The sequence below is a fragment of the Penicillium hispanicum genome (assembly GCF_028827665.1).
Source record: "Penicillium hispanicum strain IBT 35686 chromosome Unknown utg000004l_segment0_segment0, whole genome shotgun sequence".
Lineage (NCBI taxonomy): Eukaryota > Fungi > Ascomycota > Eurotiomycetes > Eurotiales > Aspergillaceae > Penicillium > Penicillium hispanicum.
Window position 1 is genome coordinate 1,912,634 of NW_026623196.1, and position 21,012 is coordinate 1,933,645.

The 21,012-nt window shown below is 51.7% G+C and overlaps 7 protein-coding genes across 7 annotated transcripts; 5 read left to right on the top strand and 2 right to left on the bottom strand.

Annotated features, from left to right (window-relative positions):
- Nucleotides 1-640: 640 nt before the first annotated feature.
- N7459_004498 (FAM207/SLX9 family protein) lies at nt 641-1,129 on the bottom strand (the record flags this gene model as incomplete). The annotated part of the gene is made up of 1 exon (XM_056943682.1): nt 641-1,129. One exon carries the CDS (start codon nt 1,127-1,129, stop codon nt 641-643), a length of 489 nt encoding a protein of 162 aa, XP_056800565.1.
- Nucleotides 1,130-1,699: 570 nt separating this feature from the next.
- N7459_004499 (glycerol-3-phosphate dehydrogenase family protein) lies at nt 1,700-3,061 on the top strand (the record flags this gene model as incomplete). Its single annotated transcript, XM_056943683.1, has 3 exons — nt 1,700-1,761; nt 1,826-2,949; nt 3,006-3,061. 3 exons carry the CDS (start codon nt 1,700-1,702, stop codon nt 3,059-3,061), a joined length of 1,242 nt encoding a protein of 413 aa, XP_056800566.1.
- Nucleotides 3,062-3,798: 737 nt separating this feature from the next.
- On the top strand, nt 3,799-8,532 carry N7459_004500 (putative glycogen debranching enzyme Gdb1; the record flags this gene model as incomplete). Its single annotated transcript, XM_056943684.1, has 3 exons — nt 3,799-4,016; nt 4,085-8,396; nt 8,464-8,532. 3 exons carry the CDS (start codon nt 3,799-3,801, stop codon nt 8,530-8,532), a joined length of 4,599 nt encoding a protein of 1,532 aa, XP_056800567.1.
- Nucleotides 8,533-10,263: 1,731 nt separating this feature from the next.
- Nucleotides 10,264-12,926, top strand: N7459_004501 (putative DUF221 domain protein; the record flags this gene model as incomplete). Its single annotated transcript, XM_056943685.1, has 3 exons — nt 10,264-10,431; nt 10,488-10,652; nt 10,728-12,926. 3 exons carry the CDS (start codon nt 10,264-10,266, stop codon nt 12,924-12,926), a joined length of 2,532 nt encoding a protein of 843 aa, XP_056800568.1.
- A 920-nt stretch (nt 12,927-13,846) lies between these two features.
- On the bottom strand, nt 13,847-14,434 carry N7459_004502 (uncharacterized protein; the record flags this gene model as incomplete). The annotated part of the gene is made up of 1 exon (XM_056943686.1): nt 13,847-14,434. The coding sequence occupies one exon, from the start codon at nt 14,432-14,434 to the stop codon at nt 13,847-13,849; it is 588 nt and encodes a 195-aa protein (XP_056800569.1).
- A 784-nt stretch (nt 14,435-15,218) lies between these two features.
- Nucleotides 15,219-17,480, top strand: N7459_004503 (uncharacterized protein; the record flags this gene model as incomplete). The annotated part of the gene is made up of 1 exon (XM_056943687.1): nt 15,219-17,480. One exon carries the CDS (start codon nt 15,219-15,221, stop codon nt 17,478-17,480), a length of 2,262 nt encoding a protein of 753 aa, XP_056800570.1.
- A 1,002-nt stretch (nt 17,481-18,482) lies between these two features.
- On the top strand, nt 18,483-20,780 carry N7459_004504 (uncharacterized protein; the record flags this gene model as incomplete). Its single annotated transcript, XM_056943688.1, has 1 exon — nt 18,483-20,780. The coding sequence occupies one exon, from the start codon at nt 18,483-18,485 to the stop codon at nt 20,778-20,780; it is 2,298 nt and encodes a 765-aa protein (XP_056800571.1).
- Nucleotides 20,781-21,012: the final 232 nt, after the last annotated feature.

Below are 21,012 nucleotides of genomic sequence, written 5' to 3' on the forward strand. Positions count from 1 at the left end.
TGATCAGAGATCTCTCCCCAAACAATTTGAAACATGGGCCGGGAAAGCAGAAATGGGACCCCAAAGGTCTGTTCATTGTGCGCAACGGTATTGGCAGTGAGGACTGAGATGATGTTGGTTTGTGTACAGTTGGGAAAAAAGGATTGGAGGGCACCTGCTCGGGCACTTGAATAGAAATACCACGTTATCTTTGTTGAATACGATTGGAAATGAACTGCTTGGGCAGTCTGTACAGATCCTGATGAAAGGGACGTGTCTGAAGCCTGAAAAGCACTGCCATCACTTGCAGTCATGTTTGATTGACTATGTCTCGGAGATTTGTTCAAACAAGGGCCCAGAGTTCCCTTGAAGATGATAATGACCCGGCATAGATTCGGGGTTTGAGGTTCCACGATCGCTCAGCAAGGAGTCTTGGTGGATCTATCTGGTATATGGGCCCGCTGGATTGGGATGTCTAGCTCGACTGCTAATAGACGAGCACGTACTCCATGGGGGTGGATTGTGGTGGCGAGTCTCATAGATCATCGAATGATGTTCGCCGGGATGTTGATCATTGATGGTTGTTGGGCTTGCTGGGCTGCAATTTCACCCGACAGAGTGAGAGTATCGGTTGTGGTTGGCTCCAGTTTGCATCGGGTGTTCATTTGTCGGTCTTAAAGACCGGTTGCTGCTCCATTGTCTGGGATATGAAATTCCGCAGAGCGGACCAGCGAGTTGCCATGGGATTGGCTTGGGGAGTTGGGTTATTGTTGTTTGTCGCAGGTGTAGACTGCAGTCCTGACATCTGAGCCATGTTCCGGACGAATCGATCTCGTTCCACCTTCTCCAGCTTCTCGCGACGTTTCATAGCACCCGGCTTGTGACGCAAGGTCTGCTGTTTGATGACATTCACCTGGCTAGCAGCATCGTGGGATTGATCGGCGGCATCAGGCAGCGCATCTGCCAGCGACTCAAGGTTGGTAACCAATTTCTTCGAGGCTCGACGACGTTTCGGGGTTTTGTGGGAGTTCTTGGCGATCTTGGACATGAGAGTGGCATGTTTGATCTGGCGCTTATCCTTCTTGCTTGTGCGGAAGTCATCGTCGTTCCCGAAGGGGCCCGACTGGGCTCTCACCGACGTCTTTGCCATAGGGTGCGAGAATGGCGAACGTGAACGAGAATATGTCGGCAGAGCGTCGGGGACATAGGAGGATCGGCGACAAAATTTCCAGGGCCCCACATGACCGCGGCCTATCCTTGTTGGGCTCACCCTCCTCGCCCCGATAACCATGATAACCACGAGAACTACCCACGAAAACCAGGATATGCGTCGCCGCCCTTTGACGTGACGTTAGAGTCCTTTGCAAGATCCACATCTCGGGTGAACCCTCAATCTCTGCCTGGCTGTGACATCAGACCAACGTGTCTGTGCCCTGCGGTGCCTGTGAGAAAGGAATACCCGGCCCCCGTTGAAATTCTTGGGAAGAGCCACACCCGTTGACGGATGTTCAATCCAACCCGCCTTTATCGTCGGATCTGCTTTCCTGGACACTGTTTCACGCCCCTTGTGCCTCGGTTGCCTCTAGCCACTCGGTTCCAGGCCCTCTCTGTTCCCCGGTCGCCCCCGTCGCCCCCGTCGGCTTCCCTAGTGTTCTTTAAATCCGTGCTCGCCGCCGGCCACTCTCCGTGCAGATCATTTTGGTCGGCTTCGCTATCCAACATGGGATCTCTTGGCCTGTATCAGCGCAAACACAAGGTGGCAGTAGTGGGCTCCGGTAACTGGTAAGCTGCTCTGGAGACCGCAAATCGCAAGAATGGGCATGCTAATGCGGCGTGAAATTGCTAGGGGCACTGCTATCGCCAAGATCGTCGCCGAAAATGCCGCCAGCAACTCCGACATCTTCGAACAGAAGGTAGAAATGTGGGTGTTTGAGGAGAACGTCGAGATTGCAAAGGACTCGCGGCACTACGACCCTGCCCATGCGGGCCCCCAGAAACTGACTGAGGTGATTAACCGCACCCATGAGAATATCAAGTATCTTCCAGGAATTCAGTTGCCAGCCAACCTGCATGCCAACCCGTCCGTGGAGGACGCAGTCAAGGACTGTACTATCCTCGTCTTCAACCTCCCCCATCAATTCATCCTCAAGACCTGCGAGTCCATCAAGGGCAAGATCCTGCCATACGCTCGCGGCATCTCCTGCATCAAGGGTGTCGATGTGAACGAGGGAGGTGTTAACCTTTTCTCGGAGACCATTGGCAAGACCCTGGGTATCTACTGCGGTGCTCTCTCCGGTGCCAACATCGCCAACGAAGTTGCCCAGGAGAAGTGGTCCGAGACCAGCATCGCCTACGATCCCCCGCACATGGACTCCAAGGCGCCAACACCCCAGCGCTCGCCTTCGACCTCCCAGGTGGACCTGGTGCAGTTTGAACACAAGGATGTCTCCGGCCAGCTCTCACAGGTGAAGCTGCAGGCCCTGCCCTCAGAATACCCGCCGGTCGACCATGCCGTCCTGAAGAGCCTCTTCCACCGCCCATACTTCCATGTTCGAGTGGTAAATGATGTCGCTGGTGTCTCTATCAGCGGTGCTCTGAAGAACGTGGTGGCTCTCGCCGCTGGCTGGGTTGATGGTATGGGCTGGGGCGATAACGCCAAGGCTGCCGTGATGCGCGTGGGCCTGAAGGAGATGGTCCGGTTCGGCGACAAGTTCTTCGGAGCTACCATCGACCAGCGCACCTTCACCGAGGAGAGCGCTGGCGTGGCCGATCTGATTACCAGCTGCAGCGGTGGCCGCAACTTCCGTTGCGCCAAGCACAGCGTCGAGCGCAACCAGCCTATTGAGGAGATTGAGAAGACCGAGCTCAATGGCCAAAAGCTGCAGGGTACCTTGACTGCCATCGAGGTCAACAAGTTCCTGACCAAGCAGGGAATGGATGACCAGTTCCCTCTGTTCACTGCTGTTTATCGTAAGTGCCAGCTTTGCCAAACCACTATCCAGGTCGCATTGCTCACAACATTATAGGGATCCTGGAGGGCAGCATGACCGTGGCTGAGATTCCTTCCTACATCGAGCGGTAAATTCTTTCAACATCTTTATCTCCCTTGTTGTCTGTGTTGTTAATTGCGGGAATTGGATTTCGACTGATAGCCCCCCGATGCCCCGTACCCCGACTTCCACTTCCAAGGTGAATTCTGGTGAGACTGGCGATGGCGCTCGGTTTGTTAATGCACGACTCTGAGTTTGGGGCGAGGGTGGAATTTAGGTGTGGCGTGTAGATATATTTACGACTGTACCTATGCATCTATGCGAAATCAATTGTCACGATTGACTACATAACTACATACCTGTATGTTTTTCTATCTGTGGATATTGGTATCACTAGATCATGCCGAGCGCGAATCAGTTTGTGTTTCTTCCCCGCGCGAATCCCCACATTTGCATACTCCAGTATCTGGCGGAACTAGACTTTCACTGCGCTACACGCTACACGGGGCCAGGATTGCAGGATTTCGAAAAATGGACCCGAACTGGGCTGGATTGGCCTGATGCAGTGCTGGTCAAGCCTAAACGCTAACAATATGCTGCCAAGGTGCGGGCCAGCCAAATGCATGATGTCACCCGGTCTGAACACCAGATGAGGGGACCCCGCGCTCTTCTCTTCTTCCATCTCTACCTTCTCTTGCAGTCTCATTCCAGGCCATTCGCTCGTTGAGAATCCCCAATCCTGTTAGATCGAGCTGTATTTGTCTCTGCCGAATCGTCTCTTGCAGCTGACAAGCCTTCCTGCAAGTCTGAGACTTTGTCTGCACTCACCATGGCTCCCCCACGTCAAGTTTACCTCCTTCCACTGAAAGACGACGGCTCACCGGATGTCCCTGGGGGATACATCTACCTGCCACCTCCGACAGAGTCAGGATATGTGCTTCGGTTCATCATTGAGGGGACAAGCTCCATCTGCAGACAGGGTAGTCTGTGGGTCAACATTCCCGAGCAGGGCAAGGCTTTTGATCGCCATTTGTTTCGCGAGTTCAGGTACCATCGTTCCTTTTTGAACAGTGTGCAAAGTTAAGGAAGCGAACGGTTTTGCTGAACTAATGTAGATTGCAACCCAATTTCAATCAGAACATTCAGATCGATGTCTCGGTGATCAGCGCTGGTGCCTTTGCGTACTATACTACTTTCTCTCCATTGCCCGAATACTCGGTTGAGTCGGTACCAACGCCGAAACCGACGAAGAGCCAGGTTCATTACATAGACGTGTCACCAATAATGACCCTTCGGGGCAAAGAGTTGCCGCTCAATGCGCTCTCGATCTTCTCGGTCATCTCCAAATTCATGGGCCAATACCCCGTTGACTGGGATAAGCATCTTCACGGAATCAGCCAGCGAAACTACAACATGGTTCACTTCACCCCACTCATGCAACGTGGCTCCTCCAATTCACCGTACAGCATATTTGACCAGCTAGCATTTGATCCTGCCTTTTTTCCCAATGGAGAAGCCGATATTGCGTCACTCATTTCCCGCATGGAGAAGGAATACGGACTCCTGACCCTCACTGACGTCGTTTGGAATCACACTGCCAACAACAGCAAGTGGTTGGAAGAACACCCCGAAGCCGGATACAGTTTGGAGACTGCACCTTGGTTAGAGTCTGCCCTTGCGCTGGACGATGCATTGTTGAGCTTCAGCGACGACCTTGAGAAGCTCGGTCTGCCGACAGAATTCAATACAGTGGACGACCTAGTGACGGTGATGAATGCGATGCGAAAACAGGCCATCGACGCAATCCGTTTGTGGGAGTTCTACGTCATTAACATCAAGGCTGACACGAAGAAGATTCTGAATGCATGGACCAGTGGCAGGATAGAGCCAGCCACTATCGAGAAAACCGACCTTGGTCAATTCAAGCGCTTATCCATCAAAGAACAAGCGCAAGTCGTTCGCGATCATGGCATTCCCAGCTCTCATCAGCTTCTTGGGCGATTCGAGCGCTCTGTGAATGCAAGATTTGGTGCAGCAATTCTAACCGCACTTCATGGTGACTTTAAAGAAGAGAATCTGTCCATCGCAGAAGCCTCTGTGTCTCAAATTCTGGATGCCGTCAACCTGCCACTCTATGAAGAATATGATGCAGATGTGGCAGATATTATGGATCAACTCTTCAACCGCATCAAGTACCTTAGAATCGATGATCATGGCCCAAAACTGGGTCCCGTCAACAAGCAAAGTCCTTTGATTGAGACTTATTTCACTCGCTTACCTCAAAATGAAGTTACCGAGAATCATAGCCCACGTGCGTTGTCTCTGGTGAATAATGGCTGGATTTGGAATGCCGACGCAATGCGCGATAACGCCGGGCCAGACTCAAAGGCCTACCTCCGTCGCGAAGTCATTGTGTGGGGAGACTGCGTGAAGCTTCGATATGGAAGCTCACCGAAGGACAGCCCATTCCTCTGGGACTTTATGACAAAGTATACTCGCCTCATGGCGAAGTATTTTTCTGGATTCCGAATCGATAACTGTCACTCAACGCCACTCGTTGTGGCAGAGTACTTATTGGATGAAGCCCGCAAAGTTCGCCCTGATTTGACTGTCTTTGCGGAGCTTTTTACAGGCTCTGAGGCAGCCGACTATGTCTTCGTCAAGCGCCTTGGAATCAATGCACTGATTCGAGAAGCCATGCAGGCCTGGAGTACAGCTGAGCTGAGTCGTCTTGTCCATCGTCATGGTGGTCGTCCAATCGGTAGCTTTGATGTGGGCTTGCCCTCAGCCGGCAGTAGTCATGCCATCGCTTCGGCCAAATTGGGAGGCGCTGATGAGAAAATCACTCATATTCGGCCGCTCCCCGTCCAGGCCTTGTTTATGGACTGCACGCATGACAACGAAGTCCCTGCCCAGAAGCGCGATGCTCGTGATACACTGCCAAATGCTGCGCTAGTTGCGATGTGTGCGTCTGCGATTGGGAGTGTAATGGGATATGACGAAATATATCCCAAGCTTGTCGACCTGGTTCATGAGACCCGACAGTACGCCTCGCCGTTCTCGGAAACTCGTGCTCTCGAGATGGGATCCGGTGATGGTGGTATTGGAGGAGTGAAGAAACTTTTGAACGAGCTCCATACTATGATGGGAGTGGAGGGATACGATGAAACTCATATTCATCATGATGGTGAATATATCACCGTTCATCGAGTTCACCCGAAAACAAGAAAAGGCATTTTCCTCATTGCACATACCGCATTCCCAGGAAACAACAACGGTGCAATCTTACCTCCAACTCATATAGCAGGCACACGGGCTAAGCATCTCGGATCGTGGCTGCTCGAGGTTGACACAAACGATGATACCAAATCCCAGGTTCTCGCAGACGAAAAACGTCTCAAGGGACTCCCAGGTCATACGCGTGATCTCGAAAGCACCAAGATTGAAGGTGACGGCAAGGATGTGACTGTTAGCGTGCTTGAGACCCTCATTCCGGGGTCAATTGCTCTCTTTGAAACATGGATACCTGGAGCTGAACATGCCAACGGACTAGACAACTTCATCTCCGATGGTGCAGATGAAGCATTCTCTGAACTTAGTCTCATCGACTTGAACTTTGTCCTCTACCGCTGTGAGGCCGAAGAGAGAGATTCCAGTAATGGACAGGATGGAGTCTATGACATCCCAAACCATGGCCCTTTAGTCTATGCCGGCCTACAGGGTTGGTGGAGTGTGCTGGAAGACATCATCAGATACAATCAGCTTGGCCATGCACTGTGCGACCATCTGCGCCAAGGCCAGTGGGCTCTCGACTATCTTGTTGGTCGAATGGAGAAGGTGGCTGCCAAGGAAGGCTATCTCGCACTTCACAAACCTGCTGCATGGCTGCGTGAGAAGTTCGACGCAGTCCGCGGGTTACCCAACTTCTTACTTCCTCGATACTTTGCGATAGTTGTTCAGGTTGCCTACAATGCGGCCTGGAAGCGGGGTATTCACCAATTCAGTGACAACGTCCGCCACGGGCAGGAATTCATCCATCAATTGGCTATGGTTAGTGTCCAGCAGACTGGCTTCGTCAATTCGGCCTCTCTGTGGCCGACCAAAAAAGTTCCCAGTCTTGCTGCCGGGCTACCTCATTTCGCTGTTGACTGGGCCAGGTGCTGGGGCCGTGATGTCTTTATATCCATCCGTGGTCTTTTCCTCTGCCCAGGGCGATTCGAGGATGCCAAAGAGCATATCCTTGCATTTGCGAGTGTGCTCAAGCACGGCATGATCCCCAACTTGCTAAGCAGTGGAAAGTTGCCTCGATATAATTCTCGCGATTCAGTCTGGTTCTTCTTACAAGCAATTCAGGATTTCACCAATATGGCTCCTAATGGCATCAAAATCTTGCAAGAAACGGTCCCCCGGCGGTTCCTGCCATATGATGATACCTGGTTCCCATTCGATGATCCCCGCGCTTACTCACAGTCTCCCACACTCTCGGAGGTCATTCAGGAAGTGTTCCAAAGACATGCCCATGGAATGTCATTCAGAGAATACAACGCCGGATCTGACCTTGACGTTCAGATGAAGTCAGAGGGTTTTGATATCTATGTGAAAGTCGATTGGAGCACAGGTATTATCTTTGGGGGCAGCCAAAACAATTGCGGTACCTGGCAAGACAAAATGGGCGAGAGCGTTAAAGCCGGCAACAAAGGATTTCCAGGAACACCCCGAGATGGCGCTGCGATTGAGATCACCGGTCTTCTCTACAGTGCTCTATCATGGGTAACACGCCTGCATGAATCCAAGGTTTATCCCCACGGGGGTGTGAATACTGATGATGGGGGTTCGATCACGTTCAAGGAATGGGCCAACAAGATCAAGGGAAGCTTCGAAAGATGTTACTTTATCCCCGTCGATCGGAAAGATGACGGCCAGTACGAGGTTGATGCCAATATTGTGAATCGTCGTGGCATCTACAAGGATCTTTACAAATCCGGAAAGCCATTTGAGGACTACCAGCTCCGGGCCAATTTCCCAATCGCAATGTCAGTGGCGCCAGAACTTTTCACTCCTGAGAAGGCGCTTATGGCCTTGTCAATTGCCGACTCTGTGATCGTTGGTCCTGTTGGCATGGCTACCTTGGATCCGTCTGATCTCAACTATCGCCCATACTACAACAATGCCGATGACTCCGCCGACTTCGCAACTGCAAAGGGCCGTAACTACCATCAGGGCCCTGAATGGGTCTGGCAACGAGGCTATTTCCTTCGTGCCCTTTTGTACTTTGACCTGCTGCGCCGCAGAGCGCCTGAAGAGCGAATTGAATCCTTCCAGCAGGTGACTCGTAGGCTTGAAGGATGCAAGAAGGCACTGCGCGAAAGTCCCTGGAAGGGCCTAACCGAGCTGACAAACAAGAACGGAGAGCATTGCGCGGACTCAGTAAGAAGCCCCCCTCACCCCAGGTCTGTTCTTCTCTTCTCTTCTGGACGTACTAACATTTTTGCAGTCCCCGACACAGGCTTGGTCTGCTGGTTGTCTACTTGATCTTTATCACGATGCTTCCAAGCTCACTTAGTCTGCGACCCGATATAGACGTGCAATTGAGGCATATAGAAGCGTTCTGATACCTTTTAAATTCCCACGCGCATAATCAACCCACCGTGAACAGTCTCCCTGTGCCATTTTAGATCCCAATGTCGTACCGGTCCTCTCTATCAAACAATCATATCTCCGCCAGAATGAGGTCGAGCCGTATCAAAAGAGGATTGAGAATCTAAAGTTGCTTGTCAAACCTTTTTGGCTAGATAATCAACAAAGAACCATTGAACCAAGTATTCATTGTACGGAGTCTCTAACATATGTATCCTAAGTGCCTTTGCGAATCTTGACCGAAGGAGAAATACATGACTATTTAAACCCCCATCGCCCCCACTGACGTGCACCCCTGAGGTTTTAATCTATTCAAGTAGTTCTATTTCCATACTAGACACTTATCACCAGGGCAGAGCGGGTTGTCCAGTGCGGGAATGATCTAGAACAGGATAGGAAGGACCGAATGACATACAGCCGGGAACAGAGGACCGGAGCAAAGAGGCTGAGTTGATGGGCACTGGGGAGGAGACGCGAGGAAGAGAAGCCCCGGAACGACGGTAACTATCTGAACTGCCCAATCAGAACTGGTCCAGCTATGCCATCGGAGATCTATGAGTTTCAGAATATACATATTGCGATTAATTCGCGAGATATGGTCTAAGTCAAGGGGCCAAATATGATTCCAGGTACAAATAACTCACTCTGCTCGCCGCCTCGAATACATCCTGCTTCTGATCTCCACAAAGGCACTGTCAATCATCCAAATGCTTCTTAAGTCTTGTCTGCTACCCTTGATGGGTCTCGCTACTAGGGTATCGCTATTCTTGGTTATAATCAAACATCGCGATCGGCCAAGTGAAATTTGCTACTAAACCTCGCTACGGGATTCTAGGGCCTTGCCAGTGGGAACATCAAACACACTGGCAACGAACCCGAATGCGGCGACCCTAAACTTGGACCCTTCCCGCTTGACCTGACAATCAAACCAAGGAGGTTGCGCGCTACTCGGTACTGATTGAGTGTACCCGAGTGGCAGTTTATGCACCTTCCAATCCATCATGTCCGACATTGAGGCCGTGAAAGGCTCGAAGAAATGTTGACTCCGAGAAAGTCAACGCACAGGACACGGATGGGGCGTGCATACGTCTCGAGGAGCACAATCATGCTAGTGTCTAGCTATGCCGTGATGTGAGTCATAATGACCTGCCTGGCAGGGAGCCGGATTCGAAGCATCGCGCGCTGATTCTTGATATGATTCATAGTCCATCGATGGCTACCCTGACCTGGAAGTCAGTAATCACCAATGATGGCTCGATAATCCCGGAGAGGTCTATAGTAGATGGATTCCAACCTTGAAAGGTGGAGGTCCAAGGTAAGTTGATTCCTAAAATGGTGGTTGAAACCCCCTTCCAACCTGGGAAGGTTCAATGATCCGGTTTGATGACTCAGCGGCGCCGGCGTCATCGTCCACCGACCTGCGGAGCAAAACAAAGAGCGGTTTCTTCGAACTCGGAATCGAATGGAACGAAAGCTTTGAATTGCAGCTTCTCACCACTGCGTATCCGCCCGGTGGGGTTCTTCTGATTTATTTGATTCAACTCAGCCATCTTTATCCTCGAGTCTTTCGCCCTCCATGCTCTCGATCAACCGGTAGCTCCGAATCGACCATTTAACCTCAACCTGCAATACACGGAGCGCCACTAGGTTCCAAGCAATGTCCTTCACAACATCTGCAGCTACTGCTGTGTGGACTGTTCTCGCAGATGATTCCAACAACGGAGGCGAGCGGAGGTGGGAAGACCAGACTAGAGAGCTGCGTGATCTGTACACGCAATCTGTGATAAGTTTCGCTCTGGGCCTCGGCGCGTTCCTATCATTCTGCGTATGAATTGGACAAACGAAATCACAGCTAGGATCTCGTTACTAATTGTCTTGCAGATCCTGCGGCCCAAATGGACGGAGCTCTATGCCGCCCGAAGGCGACAGCGATGCGCCGCTTCCCAATTACCGGAGCTTCCAGATAGTTTCTTTGGGTGGATACCTGTTCTGCACAGAATCACCGAAGAGGAGGTTTTGCAATCAGCCGGGTTGGATGCATACGTGGTGGGTAGTCCATCCTCATGGATGCTTCGAGGACAAAATGAAAGCTCACGTGCTAATTTGCGAGTCGGCCCATAGTTCCTATCATTCTTCAAGTTTGCGATACGCTTCCTATCGGCAGTTTTCATCGTCTCCGTCGCAATAATCCTCCCACTGCACTACAAGTACACCGGCAAGTACGGAGTTCCCGGGTGGGACCCGCCTGACAATAAGACAATGAGTGCCATCGGGGAGACTGCGAATGATAAGGACAAACCTATCCAGAAGCCACCATACTTGTGGATGTACCTCCTGTTCACATATGTCTTTAGTGGTCTGGCGATCTACCTGCTGCTCCAGCAGACAAATAAGATCATCAGCACCCGACAGACATACCTGGGCAACCAGACCAGCACGACTGACCGGACAGTACGCCTGTCAGGGATTCCGAGTGAGCTGACAACAGAAGATGACATCAAGAATTTTGTCGAGGGCCTGAGGGTGGGCAAGGTTGAGTCTGTTACTCTGTGCCGCAACTGGCGTGAACTGGACCGCCTCATCAACGAACGAATGAAGATCGTCAGGGAGCTGGAACGAGCATGGACTAAGCATGTCGGGTACAAGCGCCCACGGAGGGATGGAAACACGTTGCCACTAACAAACCAGCCTCCCGACGGTGATAATCTACCTCTCAATGAGGACGACGAGCGGTCTCGGCTACTATATGAAGCGGACCAGGAACATGTGTCTGGTTATCATCAAGAGCGTCCCAAAGTCCGCATTTGGTATGGCCCGTTCAAGCTGCGGTTTCGTTCCATTGATGCCATCGATTATTACGAGGAGAAACTACGAATAATAGACGAGCAAATCGTCAGTGCTCGCGAGAAAGAATATCCTCCCACAGAAATTGCATTTGTCACGATGGAGTCCATCGCGGCCTCCCAGATGCTGGTCCAGGCCACTCTGGACCCGCATCCCATGCAGATGTTCGCTCGACTTGCTCCAGCTCCCGCCGATGTCATCTGGAAAAACACCTATGTTTCCCGTACTCGCCGGATGGCCCAGTCTTGGTCCGTCACTCTCGTCATTGGATTTCTGACGGTATTCTGGTCTGTCCTTTTGCTGCCTATCGCATCATTATTGGAACTCGAGACTCTTCATAAAATAGTGCCCCAGCTGGCTGATGCTCTCGCGCGTCACCCACTTTTGAAGTCCCTGGTGCAGACTGGTCTGCCAACTTTGGCGTTCTCTCTGCTGACGGTTGCCGTGCCGTACCTGTACGAATGGCTCTCAAACAACCAAGGCATGATGTCGCGTGGCGACGTGGAATTATCGATCATCTCCAAGAACTTCTTTTTTTCCTTCTTCAACCTTTTCCTCCTATTCACTGTGTTCGGTACAGCCAGTGGATTTTACGGATTCTGGGAGAATTTGCGCGATGCCTTCAAAGATGCTACGACAATTGCCTTTGCGCTAGCCACATCACTGGAGAATCTATCGCCATTCTACATCAACCTTTTGATTCTTCAGTCCCTTGGTCTGTTCCCATTTCGCCTTCTCGAGTTTGGCAGCGTTGCTCTATACCCGTGGCGGTTCCTGAAGTCTCAGACGCCTCGGGAATACGCCGAGTTATCAACGCCGCCCAAGTTTAGCTATGGGTTCTCGATTCCGCAGACCATCTTGGTTCTGATTATCTGTGTCGTGTACAGCGTTTTCCCAAGCTCGTGGCTCATCTGTTTGTTCGGTCTGGTCTACTTCTCGATCGGACAGTTCATCTATAAATATCAACTCCTCTACGCCATGGACCATCAACAACACTCGACCGGGCGCGCCTGGCCGATGATCTGCAATCGCGTGTTTGTCGGACTGGTCGTCTATGAACTGGCTATGATTGGTGTGCTTGCTTTACGCAAGGACATTACCCGCTCCTTGCTCCTCGTGCCCCTCCTAGGCTTCACAGTGTGGTTCAGCTATTGGTTCGCACGAACCTATGAACCACTGATGAAGTTTATTGCGCTCAAGAGCATCAACCGAGATCAGCCGGGTGGTGGCGATATTTCGCCATCGCCCTCGTCGACCTTCTCACCCCCGTCGGGTTTGGATCGCGATGCGTTGCCCATCCGTATTGGTGGACAAGAACTGGCACTGCGATTGAAGAAGTATGTCAACCCAAGTCTAATCCTGCCACTGCATGGTGCCTGGCTCCCAGGCCGCAGTCCTCCGACGGGCAATGGCGCCCACGGTAACGGTGCGGCTCTGTTCGAGGCTCATGAAACGCCGAACGATGTCTCCCCTTGAGACTCATTGTTGATCATCTGGAGGCGGTCGTGTGAAATTGATTTCCTTCATCACACTAACTCCAATCACTTCTGTTTACTATGACATTACGACCTTCATACCTCGCATTCTGTTCCTTCAGTCTCCTGCTGTTCGCAATCTTTCGCTTTACGAAACTGCATACCCCTGATATCCATGGTCCGCCTGCTGTCTTTATTGATGATATCCCGTTTTGTCACCTCGGCTAGTGTCTCTGTTCTCTGACTCTCGCTATGCAACTCTCGCCCTCATTATGTTGTTTTGCTTGTTCTTATACGAAGGAGTGCTGCATTCTCATGCCAGTTGAAATGTTGATAGATTCTGTATAGTATCTAGCGCGAGGCGCGGCGGCAGACTTAATTGACATTCCACCGCTCGTTTTCAAAATTCGTCCAGATCCTGCTGCCTGCCACTTAATATTCACCTGGACCATTCTAGAATCCACATTCCTTGATTTCAGCGTGGCAAACGTGGCACGCTCTGACAGTGTCCATGCGCTCTGATATATTCGACTCGCGGTAAGTCGGTCGGCTCTTACGCTCAAAGAGAACATCCCTCAAAGCGACCCCGACCACTGTTACTGTTCTTCCTATCAAATATTCCGCAGACAAGAGGGAGAGCGCTTGGTAGTTGACATTGGACGTGATGAAATAGATGCTGGAAGAGTTGGCCGGTCGACAGCGACTGTATGTACTTAAGAGATCACATGTATCCGTCACCTCCCAAGACGGCCACGATCGCTTTCCTTTCTGACTTTCTGACCCATGTATTGCTCGAATGCACCCGTGCATAGTTGAACCGCACACCGTCTTACTCCGTATGCTTCTGGAATCCCCCAGGCCCACATAGCCTGCATTGATCAGGGATCAGGGGCGCATTCCACGAGAACCTTGCGGTAAGCATCAACCGCAATTTCCCACCCGCTCCCTGGAAGACCCCTTCATTGACACGGACCCCCTCAAGGTGCCAAAATGGCAGAGATGGCTGTTATGGCGTCTCGTCTGATAATCATAATGTTCGCTCGTCGTTGACTCTGATCTCGCAGTTGAGTCGCGCTGGTGGATCCGCGCTGCATCCGGGGCTGTCGCTTCGGCCACATTCTTCGCCTTCCCACCACGTCGGAATGCACATACGGGCCACTTTCGATGCGAGAGTTGCATGCTGCACAGGACTAGGAGACGAGCAGACCGGCACTTGCGCGCGGGCCTGACTCCTGACTGCTGACCGAAATACGGGTCATGCTCGAGCCGGCACCAGGACGCCTGGAGATGTCCGTTGCCTCGCCCATTCCAGCGATTCCATCGGTGGTCGGCGGCCCGCTTTTTCGCAGTCTGGCTGCGTCGCTGACTCGTTGAACGGCACCCGCCGCCCAGTTGAAACCCGCGGTTCCCAATGAGTCTGGCAGCTTCCAGGGCGGTCCTCATTGCAGCGATGCGCTGACGGCTCCACTCGCCGTCGTTCTTCGGACTGCCGCCATCAACGTGGTCCATGTCTCACAAGTCCGCGTCGACGTCAGGACGCCGCGGCAATGCCCCCGCGATGGCAAATGAGAGTTTGGGCTGGGGCGATGTATATGATTATTCCCTGAGCCATGCAATACAGAAACAAAAGAAAAGGCCCTTGCCTCGTCCCTCGTTGTTTTTCCTCCATCCTGATCAGATTCCTCCTCGACCGGTCTGTAGTCCACCGCTTGCAGGTCTTCAGTGGTCTCCATCCCTCTTGATCGCGGATACAACCTTGCACATATTTGCTCCAAACACCGGTCTCCGCGTTCTTGACTCCGGCTTTTCTATGATCGGTTCAGGTCATACTACCATGCCTATCTCCCATCGATGAGATCGTGGCCGACAGAGCGGATCGGGCTTCTACTGGACGATCACCTTTGGCCATCTCCACAAGCTTGTTTATGGCAGTGTGGAGTGCGGCCCAGTCCCCTCCTATCACTCGTTTTAGGATATCCCACATTACTCTCAGTCAATTCATATCCACGCTACGGGGTTTGGAAGATCGTTCTTATCGACGGTCCTCGCTTCACTCAGTCCCAACAAGCCTTACACCGACTTGATTTTGTCTCCGCCCTTGTGCAGCTGCAGCTCCGCATAAAGCAACACACCTCGCTCTGCATGTCAATCCATTGGGGATCCTTAGTCAGGTTCTGGGATGCCATCTTTGAGATCTGGCAACAGACGCCCTACCGGGCGCGTGCCCAGCGATGACGCTGTGAGGGCAGAACAAACAGATCCAACGACTGTTGTTCAACCGAGTCACTCGCCCATGATTGCCACACCGGAACCTATCGGCGAGTCCCAGGCAACATTCGCAGCATTCGTGCGGCATGGCAGTGATTCCACGAAGGTTGCAGGTGGTTCATCACCTCCCGCCGCGAATATCGCGCCCCCAGAGATCCTTCTCCAGATTTACTCCATGCTGACGCCGCGAGATTTTGATAATGCTCGGCGTACATGCCCGCAGTGGATGCGAGTTAGTTTGAATCGAGGCTTGCTGGAAGGAATGTTGAAACGGGCAGGATGGTGGGATGCATGGCAACAGGACTGTGCAAAACAAAAGATTCGCCGTCGCCCGTCAAATGAAGAAAGTGAGGTATGGAGGATGAGCAAGCGGTTTGCGACCGAGTGCTTGCTGTCAGGACGAAAGTCAAATATTGAACGACCTGGTTTTATCACGACCGAAATTATCGACTTCTCACGACTGACACAACATTTGCCCTCCACCAAGACCCGTGGATCTTTACTTCATGCACCCCCCAAAACGACTCGTGGTATGAACACGGAGTCTACATCTACTTTCAGCATCAGCAGCTGCAACAATTATCTCCTTGTGACTACCGGCTGCATGATTTATGTTTTCCATCTCCGTGATAAAAGTTCGATCATGTCGACTGACTTGGGTGATGCTGGCCTAGTGCCGATCACAAGCATCCCATGTTCTTTTGAGGTCCTCTCTGCCACTCTAGACACGAGTACATCTCGAGTCGTGATTGCTGCATTGCTGAAAGGTCGCGTTGCCATGGTCTGCGATCTAGATATCCCCAACTCGGACACTGCCCCTTTGACGCTCACTGCAGGCTCAGTGATCAGTGCGCAGGTCTCTGCATCCTCGACAAAGTCGAATACACAAACAAACTCCAATCCTTGCCATTCTTCTCCTCACTACTACCACAATGTCTGCTCTGAAGATCACCCTCCCCGGACAATTGCGCTCTGTCCCGGACGCCGGTGCGTCGCTTTCGGTTGCGCCGGGGGTATCGAAATTCACTGGGTCGACGAAGCAAGTCAGAAGGACCAACGAAGGCACTTCCCCATGTCCCAGCCTTCGGAAGTCTTACACTTCCTACCAAGCACCCCTGACACACCAACAGAACTGCGGCTCATCTCCTCCTTAGCTGGACCTGGCGTCCACGAGTGCGCGTGTCGACAGTCCCCGTTTCCAGACCACCCAAAGAAGTGTCAATTCCATCTGCTCGCCGATGTCCAATCTTTCAGCCGCAGAGCTCCCCCGAACACTTCCGCACTGAGTCTCGTTCGAGCAACACACTGCCACCACTACCGGGCGGGTCCCATCAATGATGGATTTCATATCATTTTTGTCGAGCCTCGCACCGGCCTTCTATGCATCGGGTCCGATGCGCCAATTGGGGGACCTACTAGTCTAACAAGAGCATTCGTATGCGTGCCGCCTTTTGGAAAAGACGCCTCCGACATCACAAAGGAGACCCGCGCCCCGACCGTTTTCACCGTTGGCTCCGACCTCAACTGGGGCCTGCGCGTCGTCGCCGCGTACCAGGACCGCATCGTTCTCTACTCTGTGCCTCTAGATGTGTTCAACGTCATCCGCAAGGAGCGCGAACGCCAAAGCGACGGGGTAATGGGCGACAGCGACCTCGCCCGCGACTGGTTCGTCGATTCAGAGCGCTTCCGCAAGCGGCGCGAGAGCCTGGTCCAGAACCAGAATGGCGACTGGGAGTTTCTCTTGAGTGTCAGCTACCGCCCGACGGCGATGATGTGGCCGTTCAAGATCTACGGCAAAGAAATTGGTCGCGTGGACAATCTGGTCGAGCTTGCGCTGCAGTCATCCAACGGAGGTGCCCGGGTGTGGGCCTTCAGTGCAGCGGGTGATGCTCATGTCTTCGATATCGATACATATTCATCTACCTCCCACTCCGTCGGGGAAATCCCGTGCAAGAATCTCACTGTCGGCTCAGACGGTAACCTTGAATCTGCGCAGTTGGTCGATCGTGACGAGCTTGCTTCGCCTTCTCTTCACGGATCTCGCAAACGCAAGGCAAAGGATCTGCGAGACGGCTTCGTTGGTCGGTATGGCATGAGTCGCTACGTGCCCAGCATGGCACTAGACGGCCTTGAGCCGGTGAGTGTGGTCCCTACGACAGCTCACGGCGAGGATTCAATTCGGCGTCCCTCGTTTGCTGCATGTATCGTGGACTTCAAGATCCCAGAGCTAGGATCGCGGGAGGGTCTATGGAAAGATGATGCGCGTGCATTTTCGACCCGCGAATGATCTACTTTAGTCCGCATTGTATAGGCAGCGCGATGTGTTCTAGAACATGTTGTCACATGCTTCGCCGTTATGGTGTTTCTACGGTCTGAGTTGGCGTTGATTGCATATAATCATGTACCACGCTGTTGGTTTTGAATATAAACAATTACAATTTCTCTGGCGATGTGCTCCCCTAGCAAAGACTGAGGTCTCTGATTGCAGCTCCGAGTGATAATTTGAGCTTCTTGGGCTCGGACTTTTTGCTTTGGGACATTGGAAGCCCTCTGGACTAACTACGCTGTTGACAGACGTCGAATGCCTTTTCCGTAGAGTAGACCATAGACGATACTTTTAAGGGTTTCAACGCATTCCGTCTGAAAAGCCTTGAGACATACCACTAAACCTATTATCACTTAGTATAGAATTGAACCTGATTGAAACCGTGTAGAATATCATATAGGAGTACATGTAGGTACACGATCTAGAGCATATTACACAGGAGGTATAGCTATATAATATTCATAGGAATGGATTAGTAGAGATTCGCTACGTTAGCTGGTAAAAAGCATACCTACTAGCTCGCCTGCTAGAAATTATCAATATATATAGGTCAATTTGCGGGTAAACTGGTGATTCGAAGATATATTTTGACCGCGAGGAGCTGGCAGGGAGTAGGTGGGTTATGTATAGCTTGATTATAATCGATTTCTGTATGTTTTGGCTGTGTAAATTTCATACATTCCTAGGGCATCCTAAAAAGGCAGGATTTTCTTTAAAAATTTGGATGCACGGGTAGTACCTAGGTACACCATCGCGTAAACACTATACTGTAAATTTTAACAATTAGAAAATAATGTCCGACCAAAAGTGGCAGGTGGGGCCATTGGTAGAAATAAGACGTCATTGGCTGTCGCCAACGAACCCGATACGGCTAGAGGATTTCTTGGTCTCAGACCCAAAACAAAGCACCTTCCCAAGTTGGATGGCCATCCCACGACATCCAGACATCCCACGACATCCAGAATGTCCCTCCAGGAGATACAGGATCTACGCCGGCGCTTAGAAGAACAACAGCGACTCAGAGAGCAAGCCGAACGATCACGGATAGAAGAACAGCGACTCAGAGAGCAGGCTGAGTACCAACTGAGGGCTCAGACCCAAGAAACGACGCTCCCCGAGTTCCTGGACGCCTGCCATGTGCACTTATTTCTCGGGCTATCCATCCAAAAAGACAAAGGCTCGTCGACCAAGGGTGACCCGGCAAATGCGGATCGTAAACTCCGCCCGACCAAGATTCGCGAGTGGACTAGCTTTCCAATAGACCAGGCTTCGATATGGGAGGACTTGATGGACACAGAGTTTACGACAGAGCGTCATTTTACACCTCTATTGGCTTTGAAAGAATATGGGAAGGAGGCCCGGGAAAGGATGGTAAGCTCCGAGTTGGATTTGGGCTACTTTCAGAGACAGACCGTGGAGTCGCGTGTTGCCTCCGTCGTGAAACAGCTACACGCGGACCCCCGACTTCGACAAGTGTTCTGTTTAAACGGGGATATTACTTTCGAGAACCACGCCAATACCTTGACACATGAGTCAAATATCGTTACAGAGATGGACTCTCTGAGCCTGTCCCAGACGCAACCACGTCGCTCCAACCGCTTGGCCGCAAAATCTAGTAGGGTTGGCATCTCAACACAGCCGCCACAGAGAGGTCAGAAAGCTACACAACCACGGACTTCTCGGCCCCGAGCAGACCAGTTTTGTGTTTATAACAAGGGCCCGGGGGAGAAGGTTCCGGCCTTCATTATCGAGTACAAGGCACCTCACAAGGTCTCTTTGGCTCATATCAGGGCCGGACTCCAAGACATGGACCTTGATGAGGTCCTTCGTTTGCAAGAAGACGAATCACCGGAGGACATCTGTCGTCGTACTATGGCAGCAGTCATTACTCAAACATTCTCTTATATGATCCATGGTGGGCTTGAGTACGGCTTTGTGTGCACCGGCGAGGCGTACATCTTCCTTCGCGTGCCTGACAACGACCCTTCTACTATTTACTACTACCTATCGGTGCCAGAAGAGGACGTCGGACCAACTACGGGATGGACAGACGACCCAAATAGCGACAATCGACTGCATTTGACTGCACTAGGCCAGGTGTTGGCTTTCACTCTCCTCGCTCTGCGAGTACCGGTACGAGATATGGCTTGGACAAGCTGGGCAGCAAACAAACTACAGACCTGGGAGATGATATACGACGACCTTTTGGAGGAAATCGCGGAGAAAGACATTCCTGCTTCTGACTTCAAACCATCCACGCGAAGTCGACTGGAATACTGTCGTGTATCCCCAGTGAAGACCAGATCCAGACCTGCCGTTGTTGCAGCCTGTAACCCTTCACGAGACTCGAGATTGTCAAGCCCTGATGACACGGGTGATGGTTTTGATCCCGACACGCCAAGTCGACGACGACCTCGAGAATCCCGCCTTCTTCATCCATCGGCTTCCTCATCTTCATCGACGATACAGAAGTCGCAAGGATCACGCTCCAAAGGCAAGTCGCGGCAGTATTGCACACAGAAGTGCCTTCTAGGCCTGGTTAGAGAAGGCGAATTAGATTGGAAATGCCCCAACGTGTCTGAGCATGGGATTGATCGACATCGACTAAACCGGACAACCCTTATTCGGCTTCTCAATAAGCAGCTCTCCAGTGATATTCTGCGGCCTGACACAAAGTTAGGGTGTGAATCGCTGCACGTACATGGAAGTCGTGGGGCGCTATTTAAAATCACTCTCTGGTCTCACGGTTATACTTTTATGGGGAAAGGCTCACCGATGGACTTTGTGGACGGGCTGAAGCACGAGGAGCTCGTGTATTCACGTCTTACGCCAATCCAAGGGACGTTCGTGCCAGTCTTACTTGGCAGTATGCGACTTCGCCGCCCATTTTCGTATGATGGTATTGCTGAGATAGTTCATCTGATGTGTGTGGGCTTCGCCGGAAGGACCCTTGCTCAACAGCATGCGCTGGATCGCTGCCAGATGATTCAACGAGCGGAGATATCACTACAGGCGATTCATAGCCTAGGTGTGCTTCATAGCGACCCCATACCCAGCAATATGACCTGGAACGAGCACGACCGCTGCGTGATGTTCATTGACTTTGAACGCTCAATGCTACAGAATCAACCTCGAACGCCACTGGAGATTATTTCTTCTAATCAAAAACGCAAACGGGAGGTCGGATCCCTGGAGAAGAGTCCGAACAAGCGTCTCAATCTTTTTGAGCGAGAGAAAAGACGTATGGTCAACGGGCTATGATGATGTGCATATTATAGGCCCCCGTCTACTGGTACTGAGATGGCGAGGTGAAAGGGGAGCAGCACTAGTTTTATTATTATCAATGAATCCTGACATATACCCCCAGACCCAAAACCCACGAGGCCTGAGCTGTTTCTCAAAGGCACGGAAGCACATAGTAGCAAGGAAAGAAATCGATCTGCTTTCCGCTCGTTCTTGCGACCGATGTTCTCCCAGGTCTCCGTGATGTTTC